The sequence below is a fragment of the Mustelus asterias genome, unplaced genomic scaffold (assembly GCF_964213995.1).
Source record: "Mustelus asterias unplaced genomic scaffold, sMusAst1.hap1.1 HAP1_SCAFFOLD_440, whole genome shotgun sequence".
Classification (NCBI taxonomy): domain Eukaryota; kingdom Metazoa; phylum Chordata; class Chondrichthyes; order Carcharhiniformes; family Triakidae; genus Mustelus; species Mustelus asterias.
Window position 1 is genome coordinate 275,693 of NW_027590393.1, and position 23,051 is coordinate 298,743.

General features: G+C 46.6%; 1 protein-coding gene and 1 pseudogene across 2 annotated transcripts in view; one reads left to right on the top strand and one right to left on the bottom strand.

The window, feature by feature from the left end:
- Window positions 1-781: 781 nt before the first annotated feature.
- The window catches only part of LOC144486739 (X-ray repair cross-complementing protein 5-like), a 38,877-nt gene continuing 16,607 nt past the window's right edge, over window positions 782-23,051 (top strand). For both annotated transcript variants that reach the window (XM_078204769.1, XM_078204770.1), the window contains exons 1-4: window positions 782-1,251; window positions 6,301-6,408; window positions 13,880-14,063; window positions 17,969-18,155. In XM_078204769.1, the coding sequence (XP_078060895.1) occupies window positions 6,312-6,408; window positions 13,880-14,063; window positions 17,969-18,155 (468 nt within the window). In that variant the 5' untranslated portion in view covers window positions 782-1,251; window positions 6,301-6,311. The remainder of the gene's footprint in view (window positions 1,252-6,300; window positions 6,409-13,879; window positions 14,064-17,968; window positions 18,156-23,051) is intronic.
- On the bottom strand, window positions 16,046-16,251 carry LOC144486740 (U2 spliceosomal RNA; annotated as a pseudogene).

The window sequence follows — 23,051 nt, forward strand, 5'->3', positions numbered from 1 at the left end:
AGCCTTGGCTAGGTGCTGGATGGCCAATGCAGACATGATGGGCTGAAGGGCCTCTTTCTGTGCTGTAAAACTCTATAATTCTACAATAACAAGATTCTGTAGTAGTTTCTCCACATCTACCCTATCACTGATCTGATCTCCTCTCACTGTCCTGTTTTCCAGGGAAGAGCTTGCGAAATCGTTCCTGAGAGTTGGACCCTCTCAGTCCCACTAGCACTCTTGTTAATCTTTTCTGTAATTTTCCTGCTCCTTTTTATAAGAAAGGGACCAGAAATGTACACACAACTGCCAAGCATAGTTGAATCAGAGTTCCGTGGTAAGTTCCACATTATCTCCTTGCTTTGGTATTGAGGTGGTCAGCCTTGGCTCAGTGTGGTCCTCTCATCTCTGAGACAGAGGGTTGTGAGTTCCAGTCCTACTGCAGGGATCTGAGTTATTACATAACCCGAACTTACCTTAATGTTGAGCTTGGAAGTCTGGAACCACAACTCCTGACAGACCTTGGAATTTCGGCACGTGAGCAGACCTGGGAGTGGGCTTCCCGCACTCAGTTCAGCATAAGTTGTCCCGGCCCACGACAGGCCCAAACTGACTACACATAAAGAGAAAGAATATAAATGGCATGAGAATCCAGGTGCGGATTGCCAGAACCAGACAGGGGGGAGAGCACAGAGAGAGGTCCCACAAGGAAGTCCCAAGTAAGAGACCTCAGACAGGGGCAGTTAAGTTCAGTTAAAAGAGAAACAGGTTCCAAGTTATAGAAAGGGCTGTGAGGAGCAGGCTTTAGGTCTGGAGGGCTCAGAAGAACCCTTGGGCCATTGGGGCAAAGCTGTTCTGCTTGGTGTGGCCGAAGGTCTGAAATTCTGCCTGTAGTTTGGTGTTTGAGAGTATACTCGGGGATTCCAGGGGAACGGGATCTTGGAAGGTGAGACTGAAACCCAATAAGATGGGCTACCATTGATGCCGCCTGAATCTGGTAACTGGAGAGGGTTCAAGAGAAGCCCTGAAGATCCAAGAAGACAGCCAAATGTTGGTGACTGTGCTGTGGGCCGTTGGGACAAAGGTACCACTTTTGAATAGTTATGTTCTGCTCAGCATGGCCGAAGAACTGAAATCATGCTGTTGAGTAGCTGTTTGAGTGTACTTGGGAATCCAGGGGCACGTGATCTCAGGAGACGAGATTAAAATCCTGCGAGGTGGGGCGTCATTGAAGCCGTCTGAGTTGGAGCGAGTTTTTGAGATAATTCCAAGGTAAGATCTTCTAAGATGAAAATTGGAAACTTTTGTGAGTGAGAGAGTTACAGTGAGATTGGTTGACTCACAGTGTTACTGATGTCTGGGTGTGATGTTGAGAAATCGTGGACTCTGTTTTGGTCACGCCTGTCATTATGCAATACTCCATAACCCTTGATTCCCTTACTGGTTAAAAATCTGTCTATCTCAGCCTTGGCTAGGTGCTGGATGGCCGTTGCAGATATGATGGGCTGGAGGGCCTCTTTCTGTGCTGTAAAACTCTATGATTCTACAATAACAAGAAGATTGTGTCGTTGGCATGTCTGACCACAATTTGCCTGTTAATTTAAATATACCTCTTGAAACCTGAATGCTAACGTTTAGGATACATGTTGTAAATAGTTTTATCTTTCTGATCTTGCATAGTAAAGTTAATTTCTCTTTCTTCAAACTCTGTGGAATTTTGTGACTTTATTCAGTGGACAAGTGTCTCAAATCTCAAGCTTTGTCTATGTTAAATAAAATGTCATTGGTCACTAACCGGATCTCGCCAACACTTGGAGCTCTGGCCAATGATCATAACAAAGTAGATGATTCAAACTGATGTTGCCAGTGCAGTACTGAGGGAGTGCTGCAGTGCTGTCCTTTGGGATGAGATGTTTTCCCTCTCAGGTGGATGTAAGAGATCCCATGGCACTGTTTTGAAGAAGGTGTACAAGATTATGAGAGGTGTGGACAGGGTGGATCGGAAGCAGCTGTTACCCTTAGTTGAAGGGTCAGTAATGAGGGGGCATAATTTTAAGGTGGTTTAGAGGGGATTTGAGGAAAAGATCTTTCACCCAGAGGGTGGTGGGAGTCTGGAATGCGCTGTCTGGGAGGGTAGTAGAGGCGGGAAACCTCACAACCTTTAAAAAGTATGTGGATGAGCACTTGAAATGTCAGAACATTCAAGGCCATGGGCCAAGTGCTGGAAAGTGGGATTAGTGTAGATTTAGTGTAGTTTTGTTGGTACAGGCTCAATGGGCTGAAGGACCTCTTCTGTACTGTATGACTCGATGACTCTAAGAACCAGGAGGGTTCCCCTGGACAATATTTATCTCCTAACTGTTGCGAAGTTGGGTTGAGTAATTGTAGATTGGGAAGTAGGAAGTTAAAATTTTGGTGTTTGGAAAACCGTAAAATGCTATGGGGGAGGGAGGGGGGGGGTGGGGGGAGGGGGGAGGAGAGGGGGGGGGGGGAAGCATTGCATAGTCCCGGTAAAAGGTGGTGCTTTTTCTGTGCTTCGAGAGTAAAAGTGCAAGTACACAGAGAGCCCAAACTGAAACATTTGTATTGAAAGGCCGAGCAGCAGTTTTTCCAAAACAACAGGCTTTTGAATTTAGCCAATTTGAATCAAGCACTTAGATACCAAGAACCTATTAAATTTAAGTCTGATGGTTTTGACAATCTAGGACCAATCCTATTGTGGAAAATACTGATATGCCATCAGGGGTATAAAAGAAGGGGCAGTGGAACAAAGAGAGAGAGAGAGCAACTGCCGCCTTCTAGAGTTAACAGCTCTTAGTTCAGCTCTCCATTCTAGAGAGAGAGAGAGCGAATTGCTGGCTCTCATAGCTTCACCTATGTCTTAAGAGAAAGCACTATCGAAATAGCAAAGATACTAAAGAAGAAAGAAGTTCCAGACAGAAGATTCAACAGAGAAGGCCCAGAACATTCCAGAAGATGCCAAACGTGATTGTAATTTTGAGAGTGACTAAATTCTATTTTGTTAAGGAGTGGAAATTGTATTTATCTGAACAGCATTCCATTAGAATCGTGTTTTATCCGGTTCGTTACTAGTTTAGTTAATTTGTTCACTGTTAGTTAGATAAATTAATTGTTACGTGTTGATTTTAGAGTGAGTGTCAGGGATTTATTTTGTATTTAACCACTAGGAGTTGCCGAAGAGCGGGTCGCACCACTTCACACACACTTTTTACAGATTATAAGGTGAGGTATTCCTCTTTGAGTGGTTAGGTGTTAGTTCTCAGAGGGGGGCATCAACCTCTGCTTTATAACAGATTGGGGGCTCGGGTTCGGGCTATGACTAGTCCTCGATCTTTAAATAAACTTTCAGTGAGAAGTGGAAAATCTGTTTAATTTCGGTGGCTTGTTGTCGCTTAAATCAAAAGTGGGGAAATGGTTCTTAAAATTGCTAAAGAGATTCTGGGGGTCGAAGATGCTTCCCAAATTTGCCAAGGAAGCTTAGAAAGACAGAAAAAGACGACACTTGTAGAATTAGCAAACAGGCTAAAAGTGGGTTTAACCAGGGATAATAAGAAAGCTGAAATTGTAATGGAGTTATCCAATCATTTAGGCATATCAGAGAAACAGTCAAGTGCAGTGGAGTTAGAAAAAAAATAAATTGCAAATGAGACAATTGGAGCTAGAAAGTGAATTTAAAAGGCTGGAGTCAGAGAAAGAAGAAAGAGAAAGATTGTTCGAGTTGGAAAAGATGACGTTGGAACTTGAAGCAAAAAGACTTCAAATGACTGAAGTAAAAGTGCAAGATAGAAGTGATGATGGGCAAACTCATCGTGGCCAACCGCCTGGTGGGGATACATACAAATATGTCCAAACATTAGCAAAATTTGATGAAAAAGATGCAGAAGTCTTTTTCATTTCCTTTGAGAAATTGGCTACACAGATGAAATGGCCAGAAGAGGTGTGGGTAACGTTAATTCAGACCAAAGTTGGTAAGCAGGGCTACTGAGGTGTTTGCAGCGCTGTCAGAGGAGGTGTCAGGAAAATATGAAGAAGTAAAGAAGGTTGTTTTGAGTGCCTATGAATTAGCATCGAGACAACGGTTCAGAAATGTAAGAAAGGAACCAGGTCAGACTTATATCGAGTTTGAAAGAATTAAACAGAGCAACTTCAATAGATGGGTGGGAGCATTAAAGATAGAAAAGATATATGAGGTTATTAGAGATATTATTCTGCTGGAGGGGTTTAAAAACTCATATCCAGAAGTGATAAGAACACATGTTGAGGAACAGAAAGTTAAAACAGTGAGAAGAGCTGCAGAGATGGCAGATGAATACACATTACTGCATAAATTGACATCTAGCTTCCAACAGCAATTTCATTCCATGAGGGATAGAAATTGGGAAAGAGGGAGATCCTTCAATGAAAAACAAAAATGTAGATCACATTGGGAACAGTTTACCACCTGTGAGAAAAGAAACCCAAGAAGGTGGAAAAGAGGTGAAAGACCTCGGGTGTTTTCACTGTAATAAGGTCGGACACACTAAGTCACAGTGCTGATGGCTTAAGAAAGGCACTGGGAAAAAGGATGTGGTAAAAGAGGCTCAACCAGTGGGATTAGCTAAGGCAGTGAGGGAAATTCCAGAGAGGTCGAGGAGCTAAAGGAGAGTGCACAGCCTCGGCACAGGCTGGATAGTAAGATAGCGTCTGATCTTTTCAACGACTTTACCTGTGTGGGTAAGATTTACTCAGGTAGAACAGGAGGAGTAGGTAAAGAAGTTAAAATATTGAGAGATATGGGAGCTAGTCTGTCTCCAATAGTAAGAGGTGAAAATATTTGCACTCCTGAAATATTGCCCGAGAGAGTGGTAATCTGTGGAATAAATGGAGAGAGGAGTATGTCCCCTGTGTAAGATAAGGCTAGAAAGTCCAATCAAGACTGGGGAAGTGATAGTGGGAGTGATGGAAAACTTGGCTATTCCAGGAATACAGTTTATCCTTGGAAATGATATCGCTGGTTCACAGGAGGGACTGATGCTCATTGTAGTGGAAAAGCCAAAAGAAAACCAGGGAACTGAGGAGTTAAAAGAAAAATACCCTGGAATTTTTCCAGATCGTGTGGTGACAAGATCCCACAGCCATTAGTTAAAACTGGAGTGGGAGAACAAAAGAGGAAGATGAAGGAATTGAGGTCCAGCTAGCTGACACTCTGATGAGATGGTAAAGGAAAGACCGAAGCAGGTAGAGGATCAGGCAGAGGTGTCTAGCTCTAAAAGATTAATGGAGTTATAACAAAAAAATGAGGTGATAAAGGATTTATATCATAAAGTCGACTCGGAAAAGGAATCAGAGTGTATTCTAGAATGCTATTACCGAATGGCCTACTTAGACCTCTGTTACATAAATTTGACTGTGAGAGGTATCGCAGTCTGGCCCTGTGCATACCCAACACACACTCTCGCTGTTAGTTAGAGACTGCTGGCTGATTTTATTTACTGCTCCCTGAGCCAGAGGTTCCTGAGGGTAGATGTGTGTAACTGAGCGAGTCAGAATCGTCACGACACAGAAAGGGACCATTGAGTTAGTGCCAGCTCTCTGTCGAACAATCCAGTCAGTCCCACTCCCCCGCTCTATCCCCGTCTCCCCACAAGTTTATCTTCCCCCAAGTGCCCATCCAATTTCCTTTTGAAATCTTTCATTATATCTGATTTCACCCCCTTCCTCATTTTCCCCCCTGCACACCTTGCCCGAAACCTCATCTCTGTCTCCTTCAGTCCTTGTACCCTCAGCTAACGGCAATAGCTTTTCTTTGTCCACTTGATCTAAACCTTGTACACCCTTGGCAAATCTCCTCTCAATCTCCTTCACTCCAAGGAGAACAACCCCAACTTCTCCAACCTAACCCTGTAGCTAAAATCCTCCCCATCCCTGGCACCATTCTGATAAATCTCCCTCTTCACTGTCACAAGGACCCTCACACCCTTCCTAAAGCGACCAGAACTCAGTGCAGTCTTCTAATTGGTGCTTAACCCAAGCTTTATACAGGTTCAGCATAACTTCCCTACTTTTGTCCTCAGTGCCTCTAATAATGAAGCCCAAGATGCTTTGCGAACCGCTCTCAATCTGTCCAGCCACCTTGAAAGATGCACATGAACCCACAAGTGTCTCTGTCCCTGCTCACTCTCCGGATTTCTGCCATTAAGGAATATCCAAAAAATCTCTTCTTTCCAATACAACTTCTATTTGTTCCTTCCACCTTCCTCCCTGGTTCTGTACGTGCTTAAAAACAGTTCATCATCAACAACTTCTTGTTCTATTATATAGAATTACATCAAATGTACGAGATCCTGTGGCACAGTGGGTTGGTGTCCCTGCCTCTGATCCAGAAACTCCGGGTTCGAGTCCCACCCCAGGACTTGATGTCCAAGGAAGGTGAGTTCATAATGCAGCCAAACAGGTTGAAAATCAGCCTGTATAATCCTTCCAAACAGACGCCAATGTCAGGCGGTGAGAGTGGGAGAGATTCCTGGTCAGACATGTGATGGAAAGAATGTTGGAGCCTCGACCGTCACTGACCATAGCTCCAGACTACAACACGCATGGAAAAGTGCAGGTTACCAAGGCAACTCGGACTCTCTGAGTGAACTGTAACATGAAGTCTACAGCCATTCAGCCAAACGAGGTTGTGCTAGTTTGTAAGTTCCACACAAGTTACTGCCCACTCTGCTTCCTCTCCGCTTCTCAACGTACCCTTTCTCTCTCAGGTGGTTTATCCAGCTTCCCTGTTTTAAATGAATTTATGGAAGGCTCCTGATCTGGAACATTGGGCCGGAAATTCATCGTGCAGGCGAGAATTGGGAGTTGAGTATTTTCCCTCCATCCCTGGAGTGCCCCTCCGCGGGATATCCATCTGCCTGAGACAGAAATGGAGGTAGTGGATGCTAAGGTGGCATTCACAGAGACATTAGCCCAGTTCTGAAGACCATTGTAAAGCAGCCCCCCCCCCCCTCACCCTCACCCCTCTCACCACCCTGCACCACCTTGAGTGCCCTCACCCACACACTCAGTGATCACTTTACATACATACAGTCATAGAGACATAGAGTTTTACAGCACAGAAAGAGGCCCTTTGGCTCATTGTTTCCACGCTGGCCATCAAACACTTATCTATTCTAATCCTATTTTCCAGCACTTGATTTGTAGCCTTGCATTCTATGGTGTTTCGTGTGCTCATCTAAATGCTTCTTCTGAGGGTTCCTGCCTTTACCACCCTTTCAGGCAGTCAGCTCTAAATTCCCACCAGCCTCTGGGTGAAAAAGCTTTTCCTCACATCTCTTTTAAACAACCTGCCCCTTAACTTAAATCTATGCCCTGGTTATTGATGATGTGGAGATGCCGGCGTTGGACTGGGGTAAACACAGTAAGGAGTCTAACAACACCAGGTTAAAGTCCAACAGGTTTATTTGGTAGCAAACGCCACTAGCTTTCGGAGCGCTGCTCCTTCGTCAGGTGAGTGGGAGATCTCCTCACAAACAGGGCATATAAAGACTCAAACTCAATTTACAGAATAATGGTTGGAATGTGAGTCTTCACAGGTAATCTTAAAGGTACAGACATTGTGAGTGGAGAGAGCGTTAAGCACAGGTTAAAGAGATGTGTATTGTCTCCAGACAGGACAGTTAGTGAGATTTTGCAAGTCATGGGGGTTACAGGTAGTGTGACATGAACCCAAGATCCCGGTTGAGGCCGTCCGCATGTGTGTGGAACATGGCTATCACACTCTGCTCAGCGACTCTGCGTTGTCGTGAAGGCCATCTTGGAGAGCGCTTACCCGAAGATCAGAGGCTGAATGCCCGTGACCGCTGAAGTGTTCCCCAACAGGAAGAGAACACTCTTGCCTGGTGAAGTGGACCTCTTCACCGCACAGGTCCTTCAACTGATGCTATACACTAGATACATCGATGACATTTTCTTCCTTTAGACTCCTGGTGAACAATCACTGAAACAACGATATGATGACATCAACAAGTTCCATCCCACCATCAGACTCACCATGGACTACTCTCCAGAATCAGTTGCATTCTTGAACATACGCATCTCCATCAAGGACGGTCACCTCAGCACCTCACTGTACCGCAAGACCACAGATAACCTCACGATGCTCCACTTCTCCAGCTTCCACCCTAAACACGTTAACGAAGCCATCCCCTATGGACAAGCCCTCCGTATACACAGGATCTGCTCAGATGAGGAGGATCGCAACAGACACCTCCAGACGCTGAAAGATGCCTTCATAAGAACAGGATATGGCGCTCGACTCATCGATCGATAGTTCCAACGCGCCACAGTGAAAAATCGCACCAACCTCCTCAGAAGACAAACACGGGACACGGCAGACAAAGTACCCTTCATCATCCAGTACTTCGCCGGAGCGGAGAAGCTATGACATCTTCTCCAGAGCCTTCAACATGTCATTGATGAAGACAAACATCTCACCAAGGCCATCCCCACACCCCCACTTCTTGCCTTCAAACAACCGCACAACCACAAACAGACCATTGTCCGCAGCAAACTACCCAGCCTTCAGGAGAACAGTGACCACGACACCACACAACCCTGCCACAGCAACCTCTGCAAGACGTGCCGGATCATTGACATGGATGCCATCATCTCACGTAAGAGCACCATCCACCAGGTACACGGTAAATACACTTGCAACCCGACCAACGTTGTCTACCTCCATACACTGCAGGAAAGGATGCCCCGAGACATGGTACATTGGGGAGACCATGCAGACGCTACGACAACAGATGAATGAACACCGCTCTACAATCACCAGGCAAGAGTGTTCTCTTCCTGTTGGGGAACACTTCAGCAGTCACGGGCATTCGGCCTCTGATCTTCGAGTAAGCGTTCTCCAAGGCAGCCTTCACGACATGCGACAGCGCAGAGTCTCTGAGCAGAGACTGATAGCCAAGTTCCGCACACATGAGGACGGCCTCAACCAGGATCTTGGGTTCATGTCACACTATCTGTAATCCACGACTTGCCTGGGCTTGCAAAATCTCACTAACTGTCCTGTCTGGAGACAATATACATCTCTTTAACCTGTGCTTAACCCTCCCTCCACTCACATTGTCTGTATCTTTGAGGCTTGATTACCTGTAAAGACTCGCATTCCAACCATTATTTTGTAAATTGAGTTTGTGTCTTTATAAACCCTGTTTGTGAACAGAACTCCCACTCACCTGATGAAGGAGCAGCGCTCCGAAAGCTAGTGGCTTTTGCGACCAAATAAACCTGTTGGACTTTAACCTGGTGTTGTGAGACTTCTTACTGCACTCTTAAAGCGCCATATTCTCCTCTTAAAGGGACAGCTCCCTCCAGGGGAACACATTTCAATAACTGCTGCTTTAATACTAACTTATATTTCTTCTCCCATTGCTCTTCTCTGTTGTATATCATTCCAAACATTTAAAATCCAGATGTGTAATTTAAAAGAGACTTATATTGGGCACATTTCCCAACACCAAGTCTCACTTTCCACCTAGGAGGAGGCCATTCGGTCCCTCGAGTCTGTTCCATCATTCAGCTAATTCATGACTGATCTGGGTCACCTACCTTGAATCTGTTAGTTCCCTTTGCCTGGAGAAAATTAATCAACCACAGTGAGGCCAGCACTGGATGAGGCTGGGAGCCGTACATCTCCCTTTGGAATGCTCCACCCCACTGTGGACTGTGGATGCTCACTCGATGAGCATAGTCCAGGCAGAAATCAATAGGACTTTGGGTGCCAAAGGAGATGGGGATAATGCAGGGAGGTGTCCCTTGTACTTCTACCTGACAGGGGAGTTGGCACTTCCTCCACAGCAGATATGGCGGATTGGCAGACACACTTTCGGAATGAAGATGAGGAGGATCCAGAGGAAGCAGAGGAAAACGAAGGTAGGTCAAATGTGAACCCGAGGTTTACAACGGCACGGTGGCACAGTGGTTAGCACTGCTGCCTCACAGCGCCAGGGACCTGGGTTCAATTCCCAGCTTTGGTCACTGTCTGTGTAGAGTTTGCACATTCCCCCCGTGTCTGTGTAGGTTTCCTCTGGGTCCTCTGGTTTCCTCCCACAGTCCAAAGATGTGCGAGTTAGATGTATTGTCCATGCTAAATTGCACCTCAGTGTCAGGGGGGCTAGCTAGGGTAAATGCATGGGGATAGGGCCTGGTGGGATTGTGGTCAGAGCAGACTTGATAGAACATAGAACAGTACAGCACAGAACAGGCCCTTCGGCCCATGATGTTGTGCCGAGCTTTATCTGAAACCAAGATCAATCTATCCCACTCCCTATCATCCTGGTGTGCTCCATGTGCCTATCCAATAACTGTTTAAATGTTCGTAAAGTGTCTGACTCCACTATCACTGCAGGCAGTCCATTCCACACCCCAACCACTCTCTGCGTAAAGAACCTACCTCGGACATCCTTCCTGTATCTCCCACCATGAACCCTATAGTTATGCCCCCTTGTATTAGCTCCATCCACACGAGGAAATAGTCTTTGAACGTTCACTCTATCTATCCCCTTCATCATTTTATAAACCTCTATTAAGTCTCCCCTCAACCTCCTCCACTCCAGAGAGAACAGCCCAAGCTCCCTCAACCTTTCCTCATAAGACCTACCCCCCAAACCAGGCAGCATCCTGGTAAATCTCCTTTGCACTCTTTCCAGCGCTTCCACATCCTTCTTATAGTGAGGTGACCAGAACTGCACACAATATTCCAAATGTGGTCTCACCAAGGTCCTGTACAGTTGCAGCATAACCCCACGGCTCTTAAACTCCAACCCCCTGTTAATAAACGCTAACACACTGTAGGCCTTCTTCACAGCTCTATCCACTTGAGAGGCAACCTTCAGAGATCTGTGGATATGGACCCCAAGATCTCTCTGTTCCTCCACAGTCTTCAGAACCCTACCTTTGACCTGATGGGCCAAATGGCCTCCTTCTGCACTGTAGATTCTACGATTCTAACATGCTGTACACCTGTCGATAATAAGAACATTCGAGGCTGATGAGACGGGTTTTTGATAGGAGAAAGAAACAGGCAGGGAAGTGGAGTTAAGGCCACAATCAAATCAGCCGTGATCTCATTGAATGGTGGAGCATTCCTGTTCCTATTTATTATGTTTAAGTACAACACACTGCGCACGTTTTGATAATTCTAATCCTGACCTGAAACCATAGCCTCGCCAGTGCTTCACCCAGATGTTATATAGGGTGGCACAGTGGTTAGCACTACTGCCTCACAGCGCCAGGGATCCGTGTTTGACTCTCGGCTTGGGTGACTGTGCGGAGTCTGCACATTCTCCCCGTGTCTGTGTGGGTTTCCTCCAGGTGCTCCAGTTTCCTCTGGGAAGATGTGCTGGTTAGGTGCATTGGTCCTCTGGTTCTTGATCCTTCCACCAATGGAACAGTTTCTCCCTCTTGACTGTCCAGATCTCTCGTGATTTTGAACTTTTCCAAGGAAAACAGTTCCAACTTCTCCAATCTATCCACATAACTGAAGTCCCTCATCCCTGGAACCACCTGGACCTTTTCTGAAGCCGTCATATCTTTCCTAAATTGCAATCTCCAGAATTGGACGCAATACTCCAGTTGATGCTGGACCAGTGTTTTGTAAAAATTCATTTTCACTCCCTTGCTGTTATACTCTGTGCTGTTATTTATAAAGACCAAGATCCCATGTGCCTTTTTATCCACTTTCTCAACTTGTCCTGCCACCTTAGGTGATTTATGCACATATACACCCAGGTCTCTCTGCTCCAGCACCCACTTTAGAATTGTTTGTTTTATTTTATATTGTGTCTTATGCATTCTTCCTACCAAAATGAATCAGAAAGAGGCTATTCGGCCCATCGAGTCTGCACCGACCACAATCCCACCCAGGCTCTACCCCCACATCGCTACATATTTACCCACTACTCCCTCTAACCTACGCATCTCAGGACACTAAGGGCAATTTTTAGCATGGCCAATCAACCTAACCCGCACATCTTTGGACTGTGGGAGGAAACCGGAGCACCCGGAGGAAACCCACGCAGATACGAGGAGAATGTGCAAACTCCACACAGACAGTGACCCAAGCCGGGAATCGAACCCAGGTCCCTGGAGCTGTGAAGCAGCAGTGCTAACCACTGTGCTACCGTGCCGAATCATTTCGCGTTTCTCAGCATTACATTTAATCTGATACTTGTCCATTCCATCAGCCCCGTCTTTGTCCTCTTCAAGTTTAACACTATCTCCCTGACAGTTCACAGTCCTTCCAAGTCTTTCTTAATTCAATTTTTGCAAACACATTTCCAGCTTCATTACAGGTGGCACAGTGAAGGTATTCCTCCCATGTGACTCAGCCACAACTTCAGAAAGATCTGAATCCTTTCTCTCTCCACAGACACTGCCAGACCTGCTGAATTTTTCCAGCATTTTCCATTTTTATTTCAGATTTCCAGCATCCCCAGTTATTTGATTTTATCAGATGAGTAAAACGCTATCATTAAGAAACCCACCAACGCCTCTATTTTCTGAGGAGACTAAGGAAATACAACTGGAAGAATGCTTTCGATGATGCATCTGTAGAAGTTGGTGAGAGTCGTATGTCCGCTACGACTCTCACCAACTTTTACAGATGCATGATAGAAAATGGTCTCCTTCTGCACTGTAGGGATTCTATGGTTCATTCTCACTCTCTAGAGGACTCACTTAACTTGCTAATTTCCTGTTTAAACACCTGTAGAAACACATGCTATAAGTTTTCACATTTCTAGCCATCTTCCTCTCATACTCTAATTTCTTTCTCCTGATTAACCTTTGGTCATTCTCTGCTGTTCTTCACATTCTAACCAATCATCTGGCCTGCAGTTATATGCTTTTTCCTTAAGTTTGACAGTTTCCTTAACTTCTTTAGTTAACCACGGAAGTGGGTCCTCCCCCTCCAAATATTTTTAATAGTAGAAATTTACTTATTCAGAATATTCTGAAATAGCCCCTTAAATGTCTGCCACTGCTTGTCTATTGATCTTTCCCCTAGCCTAATCTTCCAGTTCACTTAGCTAGCGCAACTTTCATGCCCACATAGTTGCCTTTATTTAAGATTAAAATACTAGCCTTAGACCCACTCTTTTCCCTTTCAAACTATTCAGTCGTGTTGAAGCGGGGTTAGACAGTGTAGTGGCCAGACCAGTGTTGTACTGTGCATTGGAGCTTCATCGAACAATCCCTTCACTGCTTCCACTGTCCTGATTGTCACCTGAAGCATGGTTCTGTAGGGATGGCCAGAAGGCTGTTTCCCAACATGGGTTGGTGTCCTGCCAGCCAGCATCTAAAGGGAAAGGGTAACTAAAGGGAAGGGTAAGACCTGCAGTCCACGCCAGCCTGCCCTGTGACGTGATGGTACGAAGACCGGAACTAAACACTTCTTCCTCTCTTTCCTCATTCTATCCCTCCACTCCCCGTTTCCCCCACAGTCACCGACATAGTCTGCTAATCAAGGCAAATAAACAGGCCCAAAGTCAAACCCGTCAGGCAACCAAAACCAGTCTAGGAGATCACAGATCAAATCTGATTTTCTGTACTTCACAATCTTTATCCACGTCAAGAACTGGGTCCAGCTCCAACTTAAAGAATCTGAGAAACGTTGCAGGGAAAATTGCCGATCATTTTTGTCAAAAGACTGGGCGGAATTTTCCCGTCCCACCCACCACGGGAATCGTAGCGAGCGGGACATGGATCCTTGGGGGTGAGCGTGGCTGGAAAATCCCGCCCATCATCTCGCGAGCAATAATAACAGAAGCTTTGCCTTTTGCTGCTATGCTGTGAATGGCGTGTCTTTGTCTCTGCCCTTGTCTGTGTTCAGGTATCATCCTTGACCTGATGCATCTGAAGAAGCCTGGTGGGTTTGACATGTCTCTCTTTTACTGCGACATTGTCAGTGTATCAGAGGATGGGGATGCAGCTGTGCAAGGCGAGGGGTCAGCCAGGTTGGACGATCTGCTTCGGAAAGTGTGGGCCAAGGACTACAAGAAGAGGACCGTCACCAGGTCAGCAGTCACTCAGAGTAGCACCGCGTCTCCTGGGTCCTCGGAGAGTTACTAATGTACTCCCTGCGGACCTTGGCAGACAGAACGTCCGTGTTCATGCACACAATCTGCTCAAATGTACGGACGATCTTCTCACTCAGGGCATGTTTCCACTCGCAGGGAAGAGCGAAACCAGAAGCCGTCAACACCAGGTAGTGACCAGGCCAGGAATGCAGGAGAAATTTCTTTACCCAGAGAGTGATGGGAATGTGGAACTTGGCTACCACAGGGTTGTAATGAATGGTGTAGCTGCGTTTAGGGAGAAGCTGGATGAGCATGAGAGAGAAAATCATTGGCCGGTTACGCTGATAACGCTAAAAGGGAGAGGGGAGGGAGAAAGTTCATGGGAAGCGGAAATACTGGCATGCAGCTGTTGGGCTGAATGGCCTGTTTCTCTGCTGCGTCTCTTATGTTGAAACATCATAAAGTGCATCATAGAAATCATAGAAACCCTACAGTGCAGAAGGAGGCCATTCGGCCCATCGAGTCTGCACCGACCACAATCCCACCGAGGCCCTACCCCTACATATTTATGTTGAAACATCATAAAGTGCATCATGTTACTTTGACAGGAATCGGCCATACAAAGAATTGAGTACAGCACAGGAACAGGCCCTTCAGCCCTCCAAGTCTGCGTCTGGACACAGGATGCCTTTCTAAACTAAAGACCTTTTGTCTCTACGCGGTCCATATCCCTCCATTCCCGGCCTATTCATGTATCTGTTAAGATGCCTCTTAAACGTTGCTATTGTATCTGCTTCTACCACCTCCTCTGGCAGTGAGTTCCAGGCACTTACCACCCTCTGTGTAAAAAAACGTGCCTCTCACATCTCCTTTAAACTTTCCCCCTTTTGCCTGAAACCTCTGTCCCCTAGTAATTGGCATTTCTACCCTGGGAAAAAGACTCTGACTATCCATTCTATCCACGCCTCTCATAATCTTGTAGACTTCTATCAGGTCGCCCCTCAGCCTCTGACGTTCAAATGAAAACAAATCAAGTTTGTCCAATCTCTCCTCATAGCTGATACCCTCCAAACCAGGCAACATCCTGGTAAACTTTTAATGTGGCGACCAGAACTGTATGCAATATTCCAAACATGCCCTAACTAAAGCTCTATACAGCTGCAACTTGACCTGCCAATTTTTGCACCCTATGGCCCAACCGATGAAGGCAAGCATGCCATACGCCATCTTGACCACCTTATCCACTTGTGTTGCCACTTTCAGGGAACTGTGGACCTGTACGCCCAGATCCCTCTGTATGTTAATGCTTCTAAGGGTCCTGCCATTTACTGTGTATTTCTCTACTGCATTGGACCTTTCAAAATGCATCATCTTTGATTTGATTTGATTTATTATTGTCACATGTATTGGTATACAGTGAAAAGTATTGTTTCTTGCGCACTATACCGACAAAGCATACCATTCATAGAGAAGGAAAGGAGAGAGTGAAGAATGTTACAGTCATAGCAATGGTGTAGAGAAATATCAACTTAATGCAAGGTAGGTCCATTCGAAAGTCTGATGGCAGCAGGGAAGAAGCTGTTCTTGAGTCAGTTGGTTCGTGACCGTATCTTTTGGTGGAAGAGAGAATGTCCAGGGTGTGTGGGGTCCTTGATTATGCTGACTGCTTTGCCGAGGCAGTGGGAAGTGTAGACAGAGTCAATGGATGGGAGGCTGGTTTGCGTGATGGATTGGGCTACATTCACAACCTTTTGTAGTTTCTTGCGGTCTTGGGCAGAGCAGGATCCATACCAAGCTGTGATACAACCAGAAAGAATGCTTTCTCTGGTGTATCTGTAAAAGTTTTTTTTAATACTTTTCCAATTCAATCAAATCAAATCCAATTCAGAGTCTCAACAAGTTGAGACATTTCAGATCCAGGCTGACAAGACAGGGCGAGCGACCAAACCACCCTGTCCTGGGCCTGATCTACATGAGCCAAGCTGATTGGAGAAGGGGGAGGTTCCTCCTCCAAGACTTGAGCTCATTTGCATCTTAGCCAAAAGGCCGAGATGCCGCTTTAAAAAATTGCTTCATATGAAACATATGAAGCTTCAGTGTAACCTAATGACCTCAACCAAGTGCGGCCGACCATGGGCTGCCGACCATACTACACTTGATCTTAGCCAAAAGGCCGAGAAGCGATAAGTTGGTGAGAGTCGTAGTGGACATAGCAAATTTCCTTAGTCTTCTGAGAAAACAGAGGCGCATTCGTCTGGATTAAATTCCATCTTAGTCATGATGTGGAGATGCCGGTGTTGGACTGGGGTGAACACAGTAAGAGTTTTAACAACACCAGGTTAAAGTCCAACAGGTTTATTTGGTAGCAAACACCATTAGCTTTCGGAGCGCTGCTCCTTCGTCAGATGGAGTGGAAATGTGCTCTCAAACAGGGCACAGAGACACAAAAATCAAGTTACAGAATACTGATTAGAATGCGAATCTCTACAGCCAACCAGATCTTAAAGATACAGACAATGTGAGTGGAGGGAGCATTAAGCACAGGTTAAAGAGATGTGTACTGTCTCCAGACAGGACAGCCAGTGAGATTCTGCAAGTCCAGGAGGCAAGCTGTGGGGGTTACTGATAATGTGACATAATTCCAACATCCTGGTTTAGGCCGTCCTCATGTGTGCGGAACTTGGCTATCAGTTTCTGCTCAGCGACTCTGCGCTGTCATGTGTCTTGAAGGCCACCTTGGGGAACGCTTACCTGAAGATCAGAGGCTGAATGCCCGTGACTGCTGAAGTGCTCCCCCACAGGAAGAGAACAGTCTTGCCTGGTGATTGTCGAGCGGTGTTCATTCATCCGTTGTCGTAGCGTGTGCAAGGCTTTCCCAATGTACCATGCCTCGGGACATCCTTTCCTGCAGCGTATCAGGTAGACAACGTTGGCCGAGTTGCAAGAGTAGGTACCGTGTACCTGGAGACTGTCTGGAGACAATACACATCTCTTTAACCTGTGCTTAATGCTCCCTCCACCCACATTGTCTGTATCTTTAAGATCTGGTTGGTTGTAGGGATTCGCATTCTAATCAGTATTCTGTAACTTGATTTTTGTGTCTCTGTGCCCTGTTTGAGAGCACATTTCCACTCCATCTGATGAAGGAGCAGTGCTCCGAAAGCTAATGGTGTTTGCTACCAAATAAACCTGTTGGACTTTAACCTGGTGTTGTTAAAACTCTTATTAAATTCCATCTGCCATTTCTCCGCCCAAGTCTATCCAGACTATCTATATCCTGCTGCATCCTCTGACAATCCTCCTCACAAACATTGGTAAACATAGCAACTGTTTTCCACACACACTTGAACAGTGAGTTGAATGACCAGATCTGTTTTTTGGAGGTTAATTTGACAGGACAGAGCTTCCCTGCTCTCCAAAGTAAAGTTTATTTATTAGTCACAAGTAAGGCTTACATTCATACTGCAATGAAGTTACTGTGAAATTCCCCTAGTTGCCACAGCCTGTTTGGGTCAATGCACCCTAACCAGCACATCTTTCAGAACGTGGGAGGAAACCGGAGCACCCGGAGGAAACCCACGCAGACACAGGGAGAATGTGTAAACACCACACAGTGACCCGAGGCGGGAATCGAACCCGGGTCCCTGGCGCTGTGAAGCAGCAGTGCTAACCACTGTGCCACCGTGCCATCCTCCATGTGATGCTGTGGGATCTTTTACATCCAACTGACCAAGTCGTCAGGACCTTGGCTTAAACCCCACCGCCCCCCATCCCTAAACTGCCGCCTTCTTCAACCGCTTAATGTGCATCAGAATGTCTTTGTGTTTCAGCCCCTGTTAAACTCTCTGTTCCGGTGCCGCTTGTATTTGATGTCCTGTTTTTTTTTGTTTTGTTTTGGCCAGGCTGAACCTGAAGCTGGGAGAAGGCGTGGAACTTTCAGTCGGAGTTTACAATCTCGTGCGGAGTGCCAGGAAACCCAGTGCCGCCCGCCTGGACCGAGAAAGCAACAAGCTCGTCAAAACCAAAACCCGCTGGTTTAACGGGGAGACGGGCAGTCTGCTCCTGCCCAGCGACACCAAGAAGGCCCAGGTAAAGGACGGTGAACCTATACCGTGCTGAATTAAAACGTCAACTCCTGCCTGACCAAAGGCAAAACACTGCGGATGCTGGTAATCTGAAATACAAACAGAAAATGCTCTTTCTTAATTCATGAACGAGATGTGAGTTATTGTGCATCCCTAATTGCCCTCGAGAAGGCGATGATGAGGCTTTGTCTAAAACTGCTGCACTCTGCGGTGTGAAGGCACATCCACAATGCAGTTTCATCGTGACTTTTGACACAACTGAGTGGCTTTTTAAGTCAATCAGAGGGTAGTTGAGAGTCAGCCATGCGGTTCTGGATCCTCAGACAGGCCAGACCGGGTAAGGACGGCAGATTTCCTTCTCTAAAGAGCATTAATGAACCAGATGAGTTTTTAACAACAATCGGGTAATTTCATGATCACAGACTAATTTCCCCTTTATTATACAGCTCTGGCGAAGGGTCATCCAGACTCGAAACGTGGGCTCTTTTCTCTTCTTACTGTGCTTACCCCAGTCCAACGCCGGCATCTCCACATCATGACTACCATTGATGCCGCAAACTGCCGGTTCCAAGTGGAGAGGATCTCCAAGAAGATCGCGCATATCGACACAGACATCAAGTTTCTACAAACATGCAAGAAAGCAGACAAGATACCGAAAGGACTACGGATCACGAACCCACTCAGGTCAACCTATAACATGGACTACGCTGAGAGACTTTGCCATCGCACCTCTCTCACCCTCCTCAAACACCTCATACACCAACTTTACAGCAAACGCCACAGCCTGGAAACCAAGATCGAATCCATAGTCTCAACCTGCGCTCAGGACGCAGACCAGCTGCGAAACTCTGCCAAGCAGACGAGACAAAGGAACTACACCATCTACATGCACACCAAGAACAGGAAACTTGAGAAACTCGGCATCACCAGCAGCAGCAACCAAGCCCCCCCCGGTACCACAGTAGAAAACAGCACCACTGCAGGGAAGTCCATTGTCAACTTATCGGACTACACACTTCAGCCAGATGAAATCGAAGTTCTCAGCCGAGGGCTCAACTTTTGCCCCACTACCAAAATAGACCCCATCAGTCTCGCAGCGGACACAGAGGAATTCATCAGGCGAATGAGGCTGCGGGAGTTCTTCCACAAACCCCAAGAGGCCAACAGCGAACACAATGAGACAGCTAATGAACCGGAACAGCAGACAGAGAGACCCGCAGTGCAACCGAAGAGGAAAGAGTCGAATTGGACTCCTCCGGAAGGCCGCTGCCGTCGACTTGACATGTATGCCCAAGCCATCAGGAGGTGCGTCAACACCAAATTCATCAGCCGCACTCACAAGACAGCACCGAACATCACCCAAGCACAACGCAACGCCATCCACGCTCTCAAGACCAACCGCAACATTGTCATCAAACCAGCAGACAAAGGGGCCATTGTCATACTGAACAGAACGGATTACTGCAAAGAAGTGTACCGACAACTGAACAACGAGGAACACTACAGACAGTTACCCACAGATCCGACCAAAGAACACACCCGTCAACTCAACACTCTGATCAAAACCTTTGATCTGGACCTTCAGAGCACCCTCCGTGCTCTCATCCCACGTACTCCACGCGTTGGAGATCTCTACTGCCTCCCAAAAATACACAAGGCAAATACACCCGGCCGTCCCATCGTTTCAGGAAACGGAACCCTGTGCGAGAACCTCTCCGGCTATGTCGAGGGCATCTTGAAACCCATTGTACAAAGAACCCCCAGCTTTTGTCGCGACACTACGGACTTCCTACAGAAACTCAACACACATGGAGCAGTTGAACCAGGAGCACTCCTCGTCACAATGGATGTCTCGGCACTCTACACCAGCATCCCCCACGATGATGGCATTGCTGCAACGGCCTCAGTACTCAATGCCGTCAACTGCCAGTTTCCAGATGCAATTTTACAACTCATCCGCTTCATCCTGGACCACAATATCTTCACCTTCAACAACCAGTTCTTCATCCAGACACACGGAACAGCCATGGGGACAAAATTCGCACCTCAATATGCCAACATCTTCATGCACAGGTTCGAACAAGACTTCTTCACCGCACAGGACCTTCAACCGATGCTATACACTAGATACATCGATGACATTTTCTTCCTTTGGAGTCATGGTGAACAATCACTGAAACAACTATATGATGACATCAACAAGTTCCATCCCACCATCAGACTCACCATGGACTACTCTCTGGAATCGGTTGCATTCTTGGACACACGCATCTCCATTAAGGACGGTCACCTCAGCACCTCACTGTACCGCAAGCCCACGGATAACCTCATGATGCTCCACTTCTCCAGCTTCCACCCTAAACACGTAAAAGAAGCCATCCCCTACGGACAAGCCCTCCGAATACACAGGATCTGCTCGGATGAGGAGGATCGCAACAGACACCTCCAGACGCTGAAAGATGCCCTCATAAGAACAGTATATGGCGCTCGACTCATCGATCAACAGTTCCGACGCGCCACAGCGAAAAACCGCACCGACCTCCTCAGAAGACAAACACGGGACACGGTGGACAGAGTACCCTTCGTCGTCCAGTACTTCCCCGGAGCGGAGAAGCTACGGCATCTCCTCCGGAGCCTTCAACATGTCATTGATGAAGACGAACATCTCGCCAAGGCCATCCCCACACCCCCACTTCTTGCCTTCAAACAACCACGCAACCTCAAACAGACCATTGTCCGCAGAAAACTACCCAGCCTTCAGGAGAACAGTGACCACGACACCACACAACCCTGCCACAGCAACCTCTGCAAGACGTGCCGGATCATCGACACGGATGCCATCATCTCACGTGAGAACACCATCTTCCAGGTACACGGTACCTACTCTTGCAACTCGGCCAACGTTGTCTACCTGATACGCTGCAAGAAAGGATGTCCCGAGGCATGGTACATTGTGGAAACCATGCAGACGCTACGACAACGGATGAATGAACACCGCTCAACAATCACCAGGCAAGACTGTTCTCTTCCTGTGGGGGAGCACTTCAGCAGTCACGGGCATTCAGTCTTGGATCTTCAGGTAAGCGTTCTCCAAGGCGGCCTTCACGACACACGACAGCGCAGAGTCGCTGAGCAGAAACTGATAGCCAAGTTCCGCACACATGAGGACGGCCTAAACCGGGATGTTGGATTTATGTCACATTATCAGTAACCCCCACAGCTTGCCTCCTGGGCTTGCAGAATTTCACCAGCTGTTCTGTCTGGAGACAATACACATCTCTTTAACCTGTGTTGAATGCTCCCTCCACCCACATTGTCTGTACATTTAAGACCTGGCTGGCTGTAGAGATTTGCATTCTAATCAGTATTCTGTAATTTGATTTCTGTGTCTGTTTGCACTGTTTGAGAACAGATAACCACTCCATCTGACGAAGGAGCTGTGCTCTGAAAGCTTATGGTATTTGCGACCAAATAAACCTGTTGGACTTTAACCTGGTGTTGTGAGACTTCTTACTGTACTTACCCCAGTCCAACGCCGGCATCTCCACATCTTTTCTCTATTCACAGATGCTGCCAAACCTGCTGAGATTTTCCAGCATCTTCTCTTTTTCTCCCCCAGTTGCTGTGGTGTGGTTTGAACTCGTGCCTCTAGATCGACGGCACGGTGGCACAGTAGGTTAGCACTGCTGACTCACAGCGCCAGGGACCCGGGTTCGATTCCTGGTTTGGGTCACTGTCTATCTGGAGTTTGCATGTTCTCCCCGTGTCTGCATGGGTTTCCTCCGGGTGCTCTGGTTTCCTGCCACAGTCCAAAGATGTGCGGGTTAGGTGGATTGACCATGCTAAATTGCCCCTTTAGTATCAGGGGGACTAGCTAGAGTAAATGCATAGGGCTATGGGGATAGGGCCTGGGTGGGATTGTGGTCGGTGCAGACTTGATGGGCTGAACGGCCTCCTTCTGCACTGTAGGGATTCTCTGATTCTATCATTAGTCAAAACCTCTGAATTACTCATCCAGGAATATAACTCCCCTGTTATTGTATCCCTTGTGCGTACTGTACAGAGAGAAACAAGAGTTAATGTTTTAGGTCGATGACTTTTCTTTACAACTAGCCCACGTTAGACATGCCACAGGGTTCAAACAGGTACAGAAGGAAGGTATGCACGGAGGGCTGGAAAGAGTGAAAGGGGAGGCAGCAGAGATTAAATAACAGAAGAGACAATGGTGCAAGGCAAAGATAGAATGGTAATGAGATGAGTAAATAAAGAGAAAAAGAACTTGTATTAATTAAAATAGCACCTTCCACAACTTCAAGATGGCCCAAAGCACTTCACAGCCAATGAAGTACTTCTGAACTTTCCTGCAGACAAAAGGAATATGCCCAAGCCTTGCACCTGCTTTGAATTATCTGGCAGCTTGAGGAGCCTATAGCTCACCATTGCTTTCTCCATGGTAAGACCTCGGCCAATCAGAGTCGACTTGTCAACCAATCAACACACGTTTCTCCTGTGGTATAAATTGTCACAATTGTTTGAAATTTGACCTTCTGGGGTTTGTCCTGATGAGTGCAAGACAAAAAACTTCGACAACCTGTCTCTTTGTTCAGCATTGGTTTCGAAGTTTAGCCACTGCTGTAATGTAGGAATCTTTCTACTTACATTTGACTCTCTGCATCCCTTTCACAAATTGATTCCCTCCCTGTAACTTGCTTTTTTATTTTAAAATAAGGATCAGTACGAGGTATCATTTTTATTTTCTGCTCTGTCTTTAACTGGTTACCTGTTTAAAGTTAAAAGTTTATTTATTAGTGTCACAAGTAAGGCTTACATTAACACTGCAGTGAAGTTACTGTGAAAATCCCCTAGTCGCCACACTCCGGCACCTGTTCGGGTAACACTG